Source organism: Fistularia commersonii, chromosome 5 (assembly GCF_037954325.1).
Source record: "Fistularia commersonii isolate RoL2024-O1a breed Wild chromosome 5, RoL_Fcom_v1.0, whole genome shotgun sequence".
Classification (NCBI taxonomy): Eukaryota; Metazoa; Chordata; class Actinopteri; order Syngnathiformes; family Fistulariidae; genus Fistularia; species Fistularia commersonii.
This window is the reverse complement of record NC_141288.1, coordinates 10415567-10431076: the sequence shown is the minus strand read 5'-3', so window position 1 is coordinate 10431076 and position 15510 is coordinate 10415567. Positions and strand designations below refer to the sequence as shown.

Genomic DNA, 15510 nt, shown 5'->3' with positions numbered 1-15510 from the left:
GCATAAAAGAGATGCTAATTTTTGAAGGTGGCTATTCCAGTAAAATAGTCAACTAGAAACAATGTGGGTGTTTATGTGTCAACCAAATAGTGTTCTGTAATCCAACAAGTGTCACTAATTATGCGGTAGGGGAAAGTTTTTTTAAGCAGCCATAACTGTGTCTGCACACATATTGTAGCTGTCCTGTCATGGTTGCATCATTAGTGATGGATGCTGAGAAATGTCTTTTCCTTGTCAAGGGGCTGTCACAAGTTTGTGTGGGGTGCTTGCGTTATAATCAAACAATAAACATACTGTGGCTGTGTTGAAACTGCAGATCATTCCTGCATCAAAAACAGTCAGTCTCAACCAATTGAACGGATGCTAAATTGGAGTTTGTAATATAAATAAGTGGCTGTCGCAGTCAAATTTTCAACACTTCTGGTCGCACCTACGATACTTTCACCTTAGACTACACTATGGAATTCACAAGCTTAAGTTCAATGCGCTACTGTGTTGTGTTCAAACACTGGATTGAAAAGTCGTCACGTAGCTTTACTGCCTTAGAAAAAAAAAGCAGAAATCAGAATTTTACATGACAAAAAAAGAGGAACAAGTCCTTAATGGTTGACTGCTGAAGGGTTTAAGTGAGCGCTCATAGCACACTGCTGATGCCGGAGCTGGTGACACTTATTGTGGATTTGCCCTTGAGACTATGCTTGCACAAAGGTAAAGAGTTTTCTTTTATTCCTCCTTTCAACAACTCTCTTCGTTTTGAATTGATTCCTTAAAGTTTGTTGCTCATGACAATGTCTGATGATGACGGTGTTTTAAAAAAAGTTATATTTTGGTTGTTTTCAGTAAAAACGTGGCTTTGCTGATTGGGATGATTACTATCACCTTGCTACTGGAGCTTGACTACATGGCTGTAAAGGGAGATGTACTGGACGTTGAACTATGTGTCACATCAAGGAAGAGAGTGAAAGATCTTTCCTATCAAAATCTAACACAAGTCCCGACAAATCTTCCCAATGACACGCAATATTTGGATATTTCTCACAACTTAATCCGGAGACTGAATGTAGCTGCGTTTCACAGACTCTCAAAACTTTGTTTCCTGAAGCTGACACATTGTGGTCTGCAGGACATTGCACCCGGTGTGTTTGATCACATGCCGGCTCTCAGAGTTCTCAATATATCATTCAACAACTTAACTACCATTCCTGATATTTCAGTGAAACACCTCACAAGTCTTTACTTGGCTCACAACCCATATAACAATTACCATCTCCCGGCATCCTTTCAGAACATGACTAATCTCAGAGTTCTTTCATTAGGAGGAGAAGGTGATCTGTCCATCAACCTTAATGACTTTGTTGCCCTCACCAACATCTCGCTACGACACTTGGCTTTGGGAACAGGTGGTGCCTGGCAAAGGTATGAGTCCGGTGCTCTTGGAAAACTGTCTGTCCAGAAGATTTCTCTATTTGTGTCTTTTTGTGGGAGATTCGATATGTTTGGCGACGTACTGAGGGACGTCAATGCAACAGGAGCAGCAGCACTGAGATTTGTCACTTTATTTCCATCTGACTGCAAAGTGACCAGTGACCCCTTCCTGAACATAAGAACGATGCCACTGTTACGGAACCTCACTATCGAGAACACCTGGACGAATAGCTCATTTCTGAAGCAGCTTCTGAAAAATATATGGCTCTCCCCTCTTGAGAACTTTTTGCTTGTCAACATCACTTATAATGAAGATACACCGGATGGGTTCACATTTCCAACCATCAATCACACGATCAGTCTTCACTCACTTACCTTTGATGACGTGCTTCATTATCAATACAGGTACCCCATAATTAATATCAGCTCAGAGGCCATTTCAAACCTGACTTATCTGAAGTTCTCGAAAACTGGAATGAACATTTTACCCTGCAACCTTCTGTCCACCTTACCAGCATTGGAAACCTTGGACCTGTCAGATAACCTCCTGTCTGATTTAGGCTTTTGGTGGCCCTCTTGTCAGTACACTGCTGTCTTCCCCAAACTGAAACAACTGTTTTTTAGTAAGAATCGCTTCAGCAGTCTGTCTTTCATCTCAGAGAGGACCAATGAAATGAAGACATTGCAAGTACTGGACCTCAGCTTCAACTCCATCTATCTGGATAGGAACTGCTCCTGGCCGGCTCATCTGACTGAGCTCAACCTAGGCAACAACAACCTGGGCAACAATATATTCCACTACCTGTCGTCATATTTTGAGAAAATTGACTTGACAAAAACAGGAATAACAGCTATAACAGAGGCAGATCTGTCCCGATTTCCAAAACTGACTCACCTCAAACTTAGTGAAAACAGCATCCGTGTAATCCCTGCTCTCCAGAACCCACTCGCCCTGGTCAGTCTCTCTGTAGACCAGAACACGATTGCATCTATATCCGAAGAGGTGCTGGAAGGACTTCCTAGGCTTCAGACCCTCAATGCTGGAGGCAATCCTTTCGTCTGCTCGTGTGACTCGTACTGGTTTGTCAAATCTCTGAACAAGTCTTTGCTCCTCAACTGGCCCCAGGAGTATACATGCAGTGCCCCGCCAAAGTTTGCAGGCCTGCAGCTCTCTCAGTACAGAACGAGTCGGCTGACCTGTGAGATGTGGCTCCAATCCGTAGTTGTTTTGCTTACCCTGACAATCATATCTGCAATCGTAGGTGTGCTTTTCTACAGATTTGATGGTATGTGGTACACTAAGATGTTGTGGGTGTGGATCAGGGTGAAGAGGAGAGGCAGGAAGCGGGCCAACATGATGAAGAATCAGTCATTTTCATATCATGCCTTCATCTCCTACAGTCATCAGGATGCCAGCTGGGTGGACAGCAAGCTGGTGCCCTCCCTGGAACAAGCTGGGTTTTCTCTGTGTGTCCACGAGCGTGACTTTATTCCCGGCGAGTGGATTATTGACAACATTATTAACTGTGTGGAGTCAAGCTACAAAACCCTCTTCCTCCTCTCTGAACATTTTGTCCGGAGTGAATGGTGCAACTACGAGCTCTTCTTTGCTCAGCACAGAGCCATCAACATTCAGGAGGACTCTTTGGTTTTCATCTTACTGGAGCCGATTCCAACTGACTGTCTACCCAAGAAGTTCTTAAGACTTAGAAGTTTATTGAGGCAACAGACGTATCTGGAGTGGCCAAAAGACGAACGGAAACAACAGGTTTTTTGGGCAAGTCTTAAATCCATGTTGCATATGGCTGACAAGTCTGTAGTTCTGAAGAATGTGGCTTTGTCACTTTCAGACACAGTGGCTCTGGTCACAAATCAAGTTTAACTCCATGCATATTGAGTGAAAGTCAATTACGATGTTACTGCAATCGAAGCAATAACAGTGATGATTATTCAGGATGCATAAAATAAGCCTGCTGTCACTGGGATCAGTCTAATCCATGTTTAAATGGACTGCTGAAGAACTTGAGTTCCAACAATTACAGGATCTATTTATAATGAAGCATCAGCTAAGACTGAAAAACACTGAACTGAGAAGACTGAAGAATTATGATGCAAACAAATGTCTCCATCTGCTGGCCAAAATTATGCTCTACAGACTTATATGTAGACGTTATCTACACACATATGGTGCATAAGGCATATGATGTAAAAATCTGTGATAAGAAAATACATAAGCAGCGGTGCATCAGGGTCATTGCTGACAAAAAATAATGCATGAAAATAGACATGGTGGAGCTGAGACATTCGTGGAAATAACTTAGTATCTACAAGAATATAAAGGTTAATATTTTGGAGGTTGTTACAGATTACAACATCCTAAATTTGAACACCTAAGAAAAAGAGAAAAGTGACTAAGAGCAAAAAAGGAACAAAAGGAATCAATGGTTTCTTGAAAACTTTTCTCTGTTCTTTGTTTCAGAATTATTATGAGTATTAGCATTTGTATTGTCATTATCATAATTATTTGTATGATTATTATTATTATTGCTTGCACATAAATGTAATATATTAGTGAGTTTTTGTCACAAATGTTTTATTAAACAATATAATTGTTTTTAATATACATTTTTTTTTACATGAATCTCAGAAATTCATAGGGTCTTCCACTATCCGTACCATGGCTATGTAATTAACCGGTTTGCTTATTTTCATTTTACTTTTACTGTTAGCCAGCCCCAGAGTAATTAAAAATTGTAATAGCATAACGCACTTTTGATTATTGTACATACAGATATGTGCTCATCCAGCATTTATTAGTTCTGTACGTTTCACATTTGAATAGTAATGTGTTCAGTTCTCACATTAAATTTGTTGTCATTACTTCTACTGCCTGGTTGTTTGTACAATGTCCATGTTTGTTTTGTGGATTTAAAGTAACTGTAGAATATTGACTGTGGACACAGTAATATTAAACAATTAACCATATATGTTCACTTGCAATCTGCACATGCGCAGACTCTCTCTAGGCAGGCTCATGTCTATTGGTGCGAATTGCTATCATCACCTGTGCTCTGCTCTTCAGTAAAATAACTAAGTGCTACTCTAATATCTCCGGTCGCCTCTTACGCAAAACACAACAGTAACCATCAACATTGTCCAACATTTGCTACTCATAGCATGTTCGAGATTTCTTATTGCAAAGATGTAATAAATATCAATACTTAAATAAATCAAGATAAATAGATATATCATATCTATCATATCATATCATATCATATCATATCATATCATATCATATCATATCATATCAATCTTCTTCTTCTTTCAGCTTTTCCCTTCAGGGGTCGCCACAGCGAGTCAACTTTCTCCATCTAACCCTATTCTCTGTATCCTCCTCTCTCACACCAACTACTTTCATATCCTCCCCCACTACATCCATAAATCTTCTCTTTGGTCTTCCTCGAGACCTCTTGCCTGGCAGCTCCAATTCCAGCATCCGTCTACCAATATATTCACTATCCCTCCTCTGTACATGACCGAACCATCTCAGTCTGGCTTCTCTGACCTTCTCTCCAAAACATCTAACATGTGCTGTTTCTCTGATAGACTCATCCCTGATCCTATCCATCCTGGTCACTCCCAAAGAGAACCTCAACATCTTCATCTCTGATCAATATCATATCAATAAATCAGAGTTATCAAGATGTGTTCTTTAATCCCTTGGTAAAAATCATAAAATTTGACAGGAACTTACAGGAAAATGTGTAAGTTTTATTTGAAAAGTCGACTTCAGGTGGAGATCTCGTCAAAAAAAGAAAAAGAAAAATGTTTGGCGTCCCTCCTCCACGGCTCAAACACCTGGTAGAGATGCTGTGCCACACGGACTACATTACCCATCATTCCTCACCAACAACATCAAGACGATTTGCGCCGACTCACTGAGTTGTACAGTTACCACTGTTGTCGCTGTTAAGATGGTGGGTTTGTGGTGTAAGAAGGTAGCCAGCTCTTAAAGTGGCTAGAAAGGCCGGTAGTTTGGACAAGACACGGGACAGTGAGTTTAGTAAACGACAGTTTTGTGTAACGAAGCCGTTGTCCCGCCCGAGCAGACGTCTCCCTCAACATCACGGAGAGCGAGGAATCCTATATAACAGTAAGGTAAGGCTCTATCCTAAGAAATCAACGCCATAAAATAAGATATTTAACAGCAGTAAATCATCACTTTTACACAAAAACGCGGGTTGACACTGCTCGGCCGTGGCGTGCCACAGCTGTCCGTCACTTCTGTCAGTGCAGAACCGAGACCGCTTCACCGTTGGGTCGTTGTTTCAAGAGATGTAGTCCAGTGCCGGGCGGAGGCCGTGTAAACTCCACTCCCTGACTACAGTTTACATGGAGCACAACTTACGAACGACATACTTGCGTGCGGTTAATGTGCCATGTCTTTTGCGAACTTTTGCGTGTGGTTTGGATACACTGCGAGCGTCGCGTTTCACGCAAGTGCCGGGTAGAGGACGAGGCTGTCTATCTCGGGCGACGTCACACCGAACAGTCATTAGCTAGCAACATTCCGGGCTAATGGCCAAACCGGTGAGCATAACTGGTTCACTTAGCTGCGTAGCTTAGCTTAACTTAGCTTCGTGAAACACCGGTGGCATCCCACTAAAGTGTCACAGCTTCCAGCTGGTTCAACTTCCCACAGATGCTCCTGTGATGGCAGAAGATTTACCCCCCCGCCCCCAAATAAGCGTTTAATTAAAAAAATTGGTTATTTCTTCCGATATAGGATTTTAATCGAATAATGATCAAAGTTCAACTTTGTAATGTTAATTGTGTATCTTGTTTTTCGAAAATTTCATGGCTGATGGAAACAATGGTTTTAGGATGATCATGGCAGCATACATTTTTTATTATCTATTTGTTTGAAAACAATGCACTGCTTTTTTATTTATCTATTTTTAAATTAAAAAATAGCCGAAACACATTGTTTTGGAATTAGGTTAAAAATGTACGGAATCATAAAACATGCACAAGTAAAAGTATATCCATCCCTGTTTAAGGGATTTATTTTAAATTTGGTTACATGTTTTTAAATAAAAAGTATCAAAACATGGATATTTAGGGACTTTCATAAAAAAATAATATAATGACTACAGGTATAGTTTAAGGTCATAGTGACACAGTGGCTACATTGTTAATATTTCCACAACGCATTTTTCCTGCCTGTAACTTTATTACATTGCTTTAAAATACATGGGGAAAATGTCATGAGTGCATTATCTGTTGCATAAAACTGACAACATCTGTTAAGAAACTCACAAGAATGGCATCAGGAAAACATTAGGAACTGATTTGTACATTTTCAAATTACATTAAAATAACTAATATGTTTTTTTTTTCTTAATCTTTAGTTATTCAGAACAGCCTTAGAATATTTAAAAGTACATAGGTCTCATCTGTCTGTCAATATAATTAAAATCGGAATAAAAAAATCACTGACAAGAAATGATCTGTAACTTATCCCCAAATCACCATGAAATTATGTATTATGCAATTATCTTTCTACTTTTATAAGCCTTTGCTGAAATCTTCTTGCATGCAAATGTTTTAAAAGCAGAAAAAAAAACTGTTCTGGATAGGGATAGAGTGTCTATAAATATATTGACCCACCCTTTTGGCTTCAATGATGATTATAAATGTCAATAATTGTCTGACTTCTGGTTTAAAATGAAAAATTCTTTGTTGAAATATTTGTATGTTGTGATCTTATCATGTAACTGAGAAAAGGGAAAAAAAGGATCCCTGGCCAAAATCAGTGGTAGCTTTTCTTGGCTTTTGGTAAACTTGAAAACTAGATTTAATTGTGGTGTAATGTTGTTCTCCTGGCCTCGTCACTGAAATAGCACTGCCGGTAGAATGATGCCAGTATTCTCCTCTTGGCTCACTGTGATGGAGCTTGACATGATCCTCCAGAACAGTCTACTGTCCCACACACTGACACAGGCTCACACTGTTTGTGCTCATCTGCCTGTTTTGTATTTGTTAACTGAGCTCACACTATCAGAGCATTTAATTGAAGTTTATGTGTGTGTGTTTGTGTGTAAGTGTGTGTGCACGAGCTAGCGCGTGGGCCTATGACTGTGTTTTTATACATTTATCATATTCTATTGGGCAGCACAGCTCAGGGTGGATGTCAAATAACTGAAAGTATGATTGTATGATTAACATACATTTGACATTTTAGTTATAATGAAAACAAGTTAAAAATAAAACCCCTTGTTACTGACAATGTGACTATGTGTGAACTTATTCAATAATTGTATGATTATAAAATGAATGGGTCAATTTATAAGGTTAATCAGAATATGCGAATTGGTGAAAATGTAATTGAGTGGCTGAATCTATTGGCAACTGAGGGTATAAATGGGTGAGAGAATGCTCAATATTTGTGGTAATTGATCAAAGTGAGTCAATGAGTATGCGCGTGTCTTAAAGTGCTATCTATCTATCTTGCTGTCTGTCTATCTGTCCGTCCGTCGATGGTTAAATGGATTGATAGGTAGGCTTTAAAGTGCACCTGGCACTGACCCACAGATCACTTGTAAAACCTTTTAGCCTTATTTATAATTATGAAGTGGTCTGTTGAGGTCATTGACTGTATTACACAAAGTCTGGACCAACTTTCAAACACTTGAAAGAGTTACTGATCTGACCTATTTTACATCTGCATTTTGTCCTATTTTGTGTAATCATAGTATGATCTGCTCATAGCAATTTCATGATTCTTTTTAGGTAATTTGTTCTAAAATTTTAAGTACTTTCTTTCTTGCTTTGAAGTTATTGGTATTATTTTCATTTATTTCATTATTATTATTATTTTCTAATTTGTTGTCACCAAGTTCCATTTACTTTCTTAGCCATTACAGGATAATATGTTTCTGTTAAGAGTCGACCCTGATAGATATTTTTCTCGTCTCTAATTTCTTATTTGGGTTAGGGTTAATAAATGTATAAATGAATAAAAAATAACCAGCAAACGCCTCTACATCTCTTGATCCAAAAATAGCAGATACTGACTATGTTTTTCAAAAATTTGACGAGTTGCAATACGAGTTGTCCTGATGCACCTGTGGAAGTTTAGGCTCTTAACTCTGCCAGATGTTTGTGAGGAAGTTGGAGGGAATAGACTGCTGCCATCAGCCAGGAACTCTTATGCAAATATAGTGTGTTAAGAGGTGAATTTTTGTGCATTTTTCTACTTCCTGTTAGCTTCAACAAAAGAAACACAATAGTGTCCAGTGGGCACTCCCCACAATACTCTTTGGTCAATTATTAATGTCCAGCAGCGGCCATAACTTTATGATGGGTCAATATGAGTGACATTTTCTTTGTCCTCTCATGTATCTTACTACAGCACCAGATCTGCAAACACGTCTCATACTATATTTAAGTCAGTTGTCCTCCAAGTGGCTAAAACTAAATCCAATTTTGAACAAATTATAACTTTGAGTCTAAAAATGAAAGTGCACTAAAGCAAATGCTCCCATGTCTAACCAATAAAAATATGTGGAGGATATATGAGTTACAAAATTAAAAATGCAGGGAGGGGCTTTCATATCTGACCCCTTTGCTCAAGCATCATAGGTTTATCATATCATAACTACCTGTTCTTCTTGTAGTTCTCAATTTCCTCTGTTTCTGCAGAGGTTATATACGAGTGCAATGCTGTTTTACATTTTCTGGTAATCAGTCTTATTATTTTGCAACAGGCTCAGAATGTGATCCCCATTCACTCTCAGTCAGAGACCATCTGTAGCTAAGAGAATTTCATGGGTGAGAGTGCTGTCAGGGAGCTTGTAGTGTTGACTGCTGAAAGGCATGGTGGATAAAGGTGGAGGCGGCCACATACACATCACAAAGAAAAACAATAAAACTCATTACTGCACACTCCAAGCAAAGCTGAAATTTTCATTGACGCGAGAGCCAAAGCAAGCCCCCCCCCCCCAGTGGCCAAAGCCCCTGATGTATGGTGGGACCTTGCAATACAAAGTATGACAATCTCTTTGAGTCTGTGTCAGTTTATTTCCCATCTATACTGACGAACAATGTTCAGCATCTCTATAGACAAAAGTATTGTGGTTAGAGGTAACATTATCTCTAAAAATATTTTAGGTATAACCTAATTTGAAAAAAAAGGGGAGGGGGACTAATAATCACAGTTTAAAATGATCTGGGGGTGAACAGGAAGAACTACATAGAACAGTACAATAATGTTTGTTTGCATTTTGGACATCGCAAGCGTGGATTGCTGATTGAAAAATAGCATTATCAGTCACTCAAGCTTTTTAGATCTATAACCAAAGTGGAGATCAATGTCTTCTATTTTGTCCGGAATTAAATAGATTCATAGAATACAGAAGCTTGACCAAAGATTTTTTTCCCTAAGTTTTAGCAGATCACAAATCTCTAAAACTCTTAGTTATGGCTTAAATGAACAAATTTAGTTTTCATTGGTCAGGAGACTCACTGAATCTTCCATCGAAAGCAGACTATAAAACCTGTAGAGACTAAAATTTTTTATACACCATAGTTATTAGCACAGAACAAAGTTAACACGTTATTCAAAGAAGATATAAAAATGTATGAAAATTTGCAAATCAAAAAGTATTTAATCTTGGTCTGAAACTTATTGATTATCATCATTTAAAATCTGTTGAAGGCTAATGAATGATACTTCCAATAGGCTCTTGAAATAAAAAAAAAAAAAAAAGATCTTTTTGACAACTTCGATTTAATTTTACATCCCTAAGTGATTTGTAAAAAAACAACACCCATAAGGCCTTGTGCATGTTCGACATGCACTGATGGAGTTCCCCGAGCCAAACTTCATATGTCTCTCTTTTGTCACACGGGGGTCTGTTAACAGGGAAGAAATAAAAGTCTTTATCCGTGCAGAAAAGTCTTAGACCAAAGCCCTGCCAACAAAATGTTAGCATGGTTTTGTGTTGCAGTGTTGTTCGTTATTTAACCATTAGTTAAATACTCAGCCGTGCATTAACGTCAATCATGTGTTGCACAATCACCCCATTTCTTTCCAATTAAGCAGCAGTGTCTGCCCACACAGCTTTGGGAGTCCTTTAATTGGACTTTTAAACTGAGCCAAACATTGTTAACCCTCTCTGCCCCCAATGAGCATGATTTTCAGTACGGCCCCTTGTTTAGGCTTACAATGAATACTGACATCTTCATTACTTGCTACATGATTAGCTTTGTTTTGTAACCTCCTTGAGAACTACAGTAAATGAACTGTTATTTGACCCATGGTGGATGGTTGTGATTCAACACTTTTTCTTCTCATTTTCTAACCTGTGTTGCCATCCATCTGTACTTGTGACTTACAAAAGGCAGAACATTTTTTTTGGGGGGGGGGTGTTCTTGAAGGGATACATCTTATATGCCTCGCCAACACTGGGGAAGCGGTTTCATTCTGCATGTGATATTAAAAGCATCTACCCAGCATTTTGCTTTGTTGGCCAATTTAAGCTAGTGTTATTGAAGGGAAAAATACACCCTAGAGACCATTTAAAGTATTCTAAAATATACTGAAAGCTTCATTATGAGATATTGAAGACATAAAATACATACTAACTGTGCAATGTTTCATAACAGCAACATGTAAAATATTTTTCATACTCTTGGGCACTCCTTATCTTTCACTTGTTACTTAAGACCTCAAGACACTTTATAGTTTTCACTTATTACTTAAGATATTTTGAAGTTTATTTGTATTTCTTTTTCTCCCTTTTTTTCTTTTTTTTTTTAACAATCTTCTACTATTATTTATTATTTTTAGATTTTTCTCGTAACTCTGGCACAACAATTTCCTTTGGGATAAATAAAGTTGTTCTTATTCTTACATTTAGAAGAGCAATATATAAACATTCAGTAAAAAATATAACTATACTCTTTTTAATAAAGTTGTAGCAGTACTGTTAACAATAACATCATGAGACATTGCTCTACTGATAATATATCCTGTGTCTGCATGTGCATCACCATATACAATGTAAACATTGCTTAGTTCATCTGTGTTTTTGTTTGTTTGTTTGTTTTCTTACCTTTTCACTCACCTTGTAGCAGGTTCTTTGATGTTATACTCTATAGAATAACCAGGCTCAGGATTGTGTTCCGAAATTGCCAAATCTAATCACCGTTGAGCCATGATTGGTCAGTCACAAGAATTATCATGACACAGTCCAACTCAATATCTTAATATCTTGACTGGTCCACAACATTTGTACCTGAGGTTCTGATTAACTTGTTCATTTCTTCACAATTTTAAGAGAACCTCTCTGACCACACACACACACAGATACATAGGTTTGATAGACAAGTTTTGCCAGATACAAAATTTGGGATGTTGGCATTGACTTGCCAGTAGTATTTATTACCAAACATAAGAAGAATTAAAATAAGCGAAATAGATGGAGGATTTATCTGTCCTGTCTGCAGTCCCCCCGTCCCCTGGAAAAGGGTCGTAGGATGTCTGAGCGGGTCGAGGTAAAGGATGAGCCAATGGAGTGCCCGCTGTGTATGGAGCCACTGGAGATCGATGATGTTAACTTCTTCCCTTGCACTTGTGGATACCAGATCTGTCGCTTCTGCTGGCATCGCATTCGGACAGACGAGAATGGTCTGTGTCCAGCCTGCAGGAAGGTATGCTCTCATCTGATCCCTTTCACATCATTCTCCCCATTTTGTTGAACATTTTGCATTGGCTGTTTGTTCCCCAGGTAAGTCTAACTATAAAGCATTTTTCTGTAACTTCTTGTCTATTCAGCCAAATGTTTCAGTAGTAGCGATTGAGAAAGAAATGTAACTTCATTGATAAAATCCAATGTTTGAGGTCCTTAATCTGGAGCCCAAATGGATCGGTGAAAATGTTGGTATATATATCCCATAGACTTTAACATCACAATTTTAATCTTCAGTGGTTAACCACTACAACTTGACATGAAGCAATATTTACATCTTGTATATTTCTTTTTGCTATGAATTCACAAATTAATTTCATAGAAATTTTGCAGCTATTGGCTTGAAAGGACCTATATAACAAGTAATTTTCAGAAAAGTGGCGGGAATATGCCCAAAACATTTACCGATAGCAAAAATCATCTGAGGGTCAGCAAGTAGCAAAGTTATCACGTGAAATTATAAAGAAATTATTTTAAAAGCTGCTAAAAATGTAATTGTTGTTACAAGGGTAGTCTAGAGAATTTATTGATTAGGATGAACAATGTCTTTTTTTCTGTAAATTATTGGCAATTAAATCCTTCAAATCTCACTCTGTAACTTTTATAAAAGTTTTTATTTCTCAAAAGAACCATTGATTATATACAACAGTTGTATAATTGCTTTTGCTGATCATGACCATGATTCGTGTGCATGTACGTGTGTGCATGCGTGTCCCTGTGTGCGTGCCTGATTGTGCAGCCCTATCCAGAAAACCCTGCAGTATATAAGCCTCTATCTCAGGAGGAGCTTCAGAGGATAAGAAGTGAAAAGAAGCAGAAGCAGAATGAGAAGAAGCAGAAGGTCACAGAGAGCCGGAAGCACCTGGCCAGTGTGCGAGTGGTGCAGAGGAACCTGGTGTTCGTGGTGGGACTGTCACAGAGGCTGGCTGATCCAGAGGTCACACAACATACACACTTCAGCAAACGCATCACAGAAGGATGTGCTGTCACATTCAAGTGTATGAGGTTTCTAATGGGATTGATATAAAATAAATCTGACAGCATCATACATCTTAACTTTATATACCTAAATTTGATCATCTAAAATTAAGATTTTTTTTTCGTCCTTGAGATTTAAATTATTTGCTGCACTGAGATGCTTGATCTTTGAGAATATAGTCTTTTGATTTAAATTTTCTCTTTTTATAAAACCTAACACATTATTGGAGGTAAACTCTTGGTCTCAAGTAATATCTTCCCATTTTAAGTAATTTCTTAAAATGTTCACTCATTTCCTTTCAGTGTTTCAGGGAATTGCTAACTATTTTGAGGGTAATTTGAACCTGACTTTTTGGACATATATCCTCAATTTTTTTCCTCGGATTTAATATATTTTCTTAATATTTGTATGGCCGTTCTTATCATTAATTGAGGTGGTGAGAGTGGATATGAAGTTAGTTGGTGTGAGAGAGGTGGATACGGATAATAGGGTTAGATGGAGAAGGTTGAATCGCTGTGGTGACACCTGAAGGGACAAGCAAAAGGAAAAGAAGACTCTCTCTTTTTAGCAATTTCTTATTTGTTTTTCCAAGTTAATAATTTTTTTTTTTGCCAGCCTTCAATATTCCCAAAAATCCAGTAGATAATTTTTCCCTGTTGATGTATATCCTTAACACTAAATGAACTGATCTAGAAAATTCAGTTTGTATATTTAGATATAGTTGATCCACATCACTTTAAAATTTTCAGGAGCAAAGTTGAACAGCTATGACAGAGTACAGCTCATCTGGACAAGTATAACTTATGAAGTAAGCAAATTAGAATAATTCATTTTCTCTGCAAGAAAACAAACCATAGGAGCACATGCTGGCCAATATTCCGCAGATTATTGTATTTTTATTTTTTTTCTGGTTATTTCTTTTTATGTCCAGGAAATTTCTTGCTGAGTGTTCATTGTCTCCCCAGCTAAGACTCGTAATTAGCTATTACTATTAGCTATTATCTAATTCTTACGAATTAGATTCGTGAGAATTGCCATCAAAGAAAGTTTTCTGCTGAGAATTTATTCATATTTGAATGGAGACAGTGAAGTTGAGTATTGCAATTTTGGCTCAAAGAAGCAACTACAAATTAACAAATAAATACTAATTTTATAATACACATCTATATTTTGACAAGAGAGTCATGCTGAGCCTCGTCCTCAGTGTGTCCCCTGCTCCTCCAGAATAGCCTCTTTGTGCTGTGATAGGACCAGGAGGGTTCAACCAAGTATTTGAATTAATTGCTTTTTTTTTGTTAACTGTGGAAATGGACATTCAACTTTATTTTTACCTAATTGATTCAATAACAGACTTAATTGCAACTCCTGACTGAATTCCATTATTCAGCTTAGGTCCATTGGGTGCTGGGATGGGCAGGTCCAATCTAGAAATCAGAAGAGTAGACATCTTAATTCTCTGTTGTTTCTCGAAAGGCACTGGATGCAGACTCCCCAACCCCCCTTGGCTATTTTCACACCAGAGCCGAGAAAACCTCTTTCTAATCTACTGCTTTGTCTTTTTCTCTGTGTCGTTCTTGTGTACCGGTGGACGATAGTGTGAGGCTGAGCATTGAGGACACACACACACACACACACACACACACACACACACACACACACACACACACACACACACACACACACACACACAAAGACTTCACATTCCCTGCCAAGACTAAATGTTAAATCTCTGCCAAACAGTTTAGAGCAGTAACACCAACACAAGCTCTTCTCGGAATCCATCGTTCTTTTGGAATCATGGACAGGTGGCTCTCTGAGTGAAATATGTGTCTAAAATGATGACTTATTTAGGTGCTTTAAAGTATAACTATATACATTACACAGTCAGCATTTTTCCAGGTTAGTCATTAATTAGGCAAAAAAGGGTCTGATTACATTGAATTGTAAAATTGTCCCAAAAAAAAGAAAAAGACAGACACTGAATTAAAGTTGCAGATCAATGAGGACAAAAGGCAAAAATCTGAACTGAACCAAGTGTCAAATCTGTATGGAAAAACAATACAGGTTGAGCTTGAAATTTCCTGAAAATCAACAAGACATACTTACCGGTAATAATCAGTAACAAATGAGCAGGAATGATCAAGACGATAAGAAGAAATTTACCCCTTGCAATTAACCATTATTCATCAAAAAGTTGATGTAATTTTATTCAGAACTACCCTATAACTTTAACAGGAAAAAAGTATTTTAGAATTTAAAGCACTACAGTGATGTTATACTCCTATATTAAAACTTCCATTGCAGATAATGTTAGTTTTTTTTACTAAAAGTATATCAATTCATTTTTGAATA

The 15510-nt window shown here is 37.8% G+C and overlaps 2 protein-coding genes across 5 annotated transcripts in view; both read left to right on the top strand.

The window, feature by feature from the left end:
- Positions 1 to 619: 619 nt before the first annotated feature.
- Positions 620 to 4307, top strand: LOC147234048 (toll-like receptor 1). Its single transcript, XM_086146759.1, has 2 exons — positions 620 to 708; positions 841 to 4307. Exons 1-2 carry the CDS (start codon positions 695 to 697, stop codon positions 3305 to 3307), a joined length of 2481 nt encoding a protein of 826 aa, XP_086002885.1. The 5' UTR covers positions 620 to 694; the 3' UTR covers positions 3308 to 4307.
- A 1089-nt stretch (positions 4308 to 5396) lies between these two features.
- Positions 5397 to 15510, top strand: part of cnot4b (CCR4-NOT transcription complex, subunit 4b) — a 32206-nt gene continuing 22092 nt past the window's right edge. For 2 of the 4 annotated variants that reach the window (XM_086146756.1, XM_086146754.1), the window contains exons 1-3: positions 5397 to 5583; positions 11938 to 12141; positions 12919 to 13116. In XM_086146756.1, coding sequence (XP_086002882.1) covers positions 11968 to 12141; positions 12919 to 13116 — 372 coding nt within the window. In that variant the 5' untranslated portion in view covers positions 5397 to 5583; positions 11938 to 11967. The remainder of the gene's footprint in view (positions 5584 to 11937; positions 12142 to 12918; positions 13117 to 15510) is intronic. The other 2 variants (XM_086146758.1, XM_086146755.1) reach the window with 2 other exon arrangements.